We start from the raw sequence: 2,832 nt of genomic DNA, 5'->3' as shown, positions 1-2,832 counted from the left end.
AACATTTCTAACACTCTTGTCATTGATGGCCTCATTCTAGGATTATTCTGTATGCACCATAAGCCAACTATTATCATTTTCCTTATCACCAAATGTTCATCTTCATTCACAATGCAATTGAGATCAAGTTGAGGATTTTGTGCGAGGTGGTGATATATCCAGTCAGGAAAATATATTTCACTTGAATGATCAGCATTGGTATCAGTATTTTTCGTCTCACCAACCATTTCCAGAACCATCATCCCATAGCTATAGACATCTGATTTGTAAGAAACTTCTCCAAGGGCTCTATAAACTAATTCTGGAGCTATATACCCTATTGTCCCCCTCACTCCTAACATTGACACTGTACTGGATCTATTGGGGGAAATTTTAGCCAGGCCAAAATCCGAGATCTTAGGATTGAAGTCTTTATCTAGAAGAATATTGTGAGGCTTTATGTCAAAGTGCAAAATTCGTGTGTTACAACCTTGATGCAAATATTCTATTCCCCGAGCAATGCCAACTGCAATATCTAACAACTTTTCCCATCCTAATTGATCTTTTGGTAAGGAGTTGTTATTGCCTATGAACTTGTCAAGAGATCCGTTTGGCATGAAATCATAAATGAGAGCTCTTTTGGAACCCTCAAAACAAAATCCGAGGAGAGTGACAATGTTAACGTGGGATGTTGTGCTAATACTTGCAACCTCATTGATGAACTCTTCTCCACTAGCTTTTGATTCTTTCAAAATTTTGACCGCTACAAGACGGTCATTTGGTAGCTTTCCTCTATAGACAATAGCAAAGCCCCCTTGTCCTAACTTGTCACGGAATGAATTGGTCATCTTCTTGAGATCTGAGTATTTGTATCTTCTTGGCGCACGATCCCCATGGCTCTTCAAGAATAGTTCAATGTTCTTGTCGTTTTGTGTTTTTCCTTTCCAAATGAGTGTATAGTTTCTTCTGTTAAAAGTGAATAAGATTACAAGGATGAGTGCTGTAGCAGCTGGAATGCCTGTAATGAGACAATATATTAATAAATTGAAATACATAAGAAATGGAAACAAAATTTAAAGATATACCTGCAATAAAAATCAGTTTCAATATAATTTTTCTTTTTTCTTTTCCTTTATCCTTTTCTTCTGCAGATGGAGTAAAAACTCATGTTAGATCAAGCAAATATACTAAACAAGAAGGGAAATCATTTTTCTCATTATACTCTCTTCTGCACCTAAACTCTTTGACAAGCCACATGAACATGAAAAATAGCGAGTCGAGATTTTCGGTGAAAACTCCTGTTATATTTAAAAAGACCATTAGTATGTAACTGATTGACGTTGAACTCTGTACATGATTTGGATTCTGATTCAAATTGACATCACATGACCAACTATAGAGTATGATGCTAAAAGACAAATATGTGAAAAAATAGATAACCATAATTTCTAGGGAAAATTGCAGCCGAAGTACGAAACCTTTCGTTTATTAGCAGACTTTGCCCAAACCTTTGATTTGTGCCAACGTGAGTACCAAACTTTTCAAAAATATGCAGCTCACGTCCAAAATGACGGTTTCCGTCTGTTTGACCTCAAAATCTGTCAGATGACCCCAAAATCCTTCAGTTGACCCCAGAAATTAAAAAACTAATAATTTGACCACATAAGACAAGGCTAAAATGGTCATTTTACCATCTTAATATAAAACAATAAAAAAAGGAAAAATGAAAATTGGTCATCTTCTCCAAGTCTCCAGCCTGGCTCTCCATTTTGTCTCTCTCTCTCCAACGCCCCGATTTACTTCGCGCCGCCTCCTCTGCCCGTCTTCTCCGCCTACTCCTCACACACCCACATCCACTAATATCTGAGTATCATCTTCATCTTATAACATAAGTCCCCAAAAAAGAAGAAATTTCATAAATTTTGAAATTAAGGTTTTTTTTTTCCTTTTTTTACACCATGGATTTAGATTCCTACCATAATGCATCAAATACAGAAATTCTTAATTCATAGCTCAGGGAGAAATAGAATCTGTAATTCATTTCCACCAAATCAAAACTCACAAAGAACCTTGGAATTGGAATTGGAAATCAGAAATTGCTCCTTTTCCAATTTCTAAATCTCCTAAATATTTTCCATTCATGTTCCATGGGGAACTTGAGATTTGATAATGGGAAGTTTTTACTCCAAATTTTTTACAGGTGGGAGTGGGGGCAATGATTTATGGGTATGGCCGGACGGTGATGGCACTACCGGCAGTGGGTGGAGGGTGGCATATGGTGAGACTGGTTTTCCCATTATTGGGTAGGTGGGGATGAGAAGAAAGAAGAAATACATACAGAGGTTGTATGTACATGTGTGTGTGTGTGTGTGTGTGTATATTAGTTTAATTAATTAATTAATATCAAAATGGTAAAATGACCATTTTAGCCTTGTCTTATGCGGTCAAATTATTAGTTTTTTAATTTCTGGGGTCAACTGAAGGATTTTGGGGTCAACTGACGGATTTTGAGATCAAACAGACGGAAACCGTCATTTTGGACTTGAGCTGCATATTTTTGAAAGGTTTGATACTCACGGTGGCACAAATCAAAGGTTTGGGCAAAGTCTGCTAATAAACGAAAGGTTTGGTACTTCGGCTGCAATTTTCCCTAATTTCTATCTTAAAAGCTTAACCTTAATACATATTTAATCCTTGTTTGAGCCTCATTCTTTTGAAAAAAATGCATTTTTCAACAGTATTTTGACATCATTTCAACTACACATTCTTCAATAAAATAATATTACACGCAAATCAAAAACTTCTCCTTATTTTTTAACCACACATTTCTACACTATTCAAAAATTTATTCTT

The 2,832-nt window shown here is 36.0% G+C and overlaps 1 protein-coding gene across 1 annotated transcript in view; it reads right to left on the bottom strand.

Moving 5' to 3' along the window:
* LOC111368960 (rust resistance kinase Lr10-like) overlaps positions 1-1,034 on the bottom strand; it is a gene marked incomplete at its 5' end in the record, with an annotated part of 4,726 nt that extends 3,692 nt beyond the window's left edge. Inside the window, one exon of the mRNA XM_022990452.1 lies at positions 4-1,034. Coding sequence (XP_022846220.1) covers positions 4-1,034 — 1,031 coding nt within the window. The remainder of the gene's footprint in view (positions 1-3) is intronic.
* Positions 1,035-2,832: the final 1,798 nt, after the last annotated feature.

This window comes from Olea europaea, chromosome 20, assembly GCF_002742605.1.
Source record: "Olea europaea var. sylvestris chromosome 20, O_europaea_v1, whole genome shotgun sequence".
Classification (NCBI taxonomy): Eukaryota; Viridiplantae; Streptophyta; class Magnoliopsida; order Lamiales; family Oleaceae; genus Olea; species Olea europaea.
Note: the sequence above shows the minus strand (reverse complement) of the source record. Positions and strands in the feature narration are given on the sequence as shown.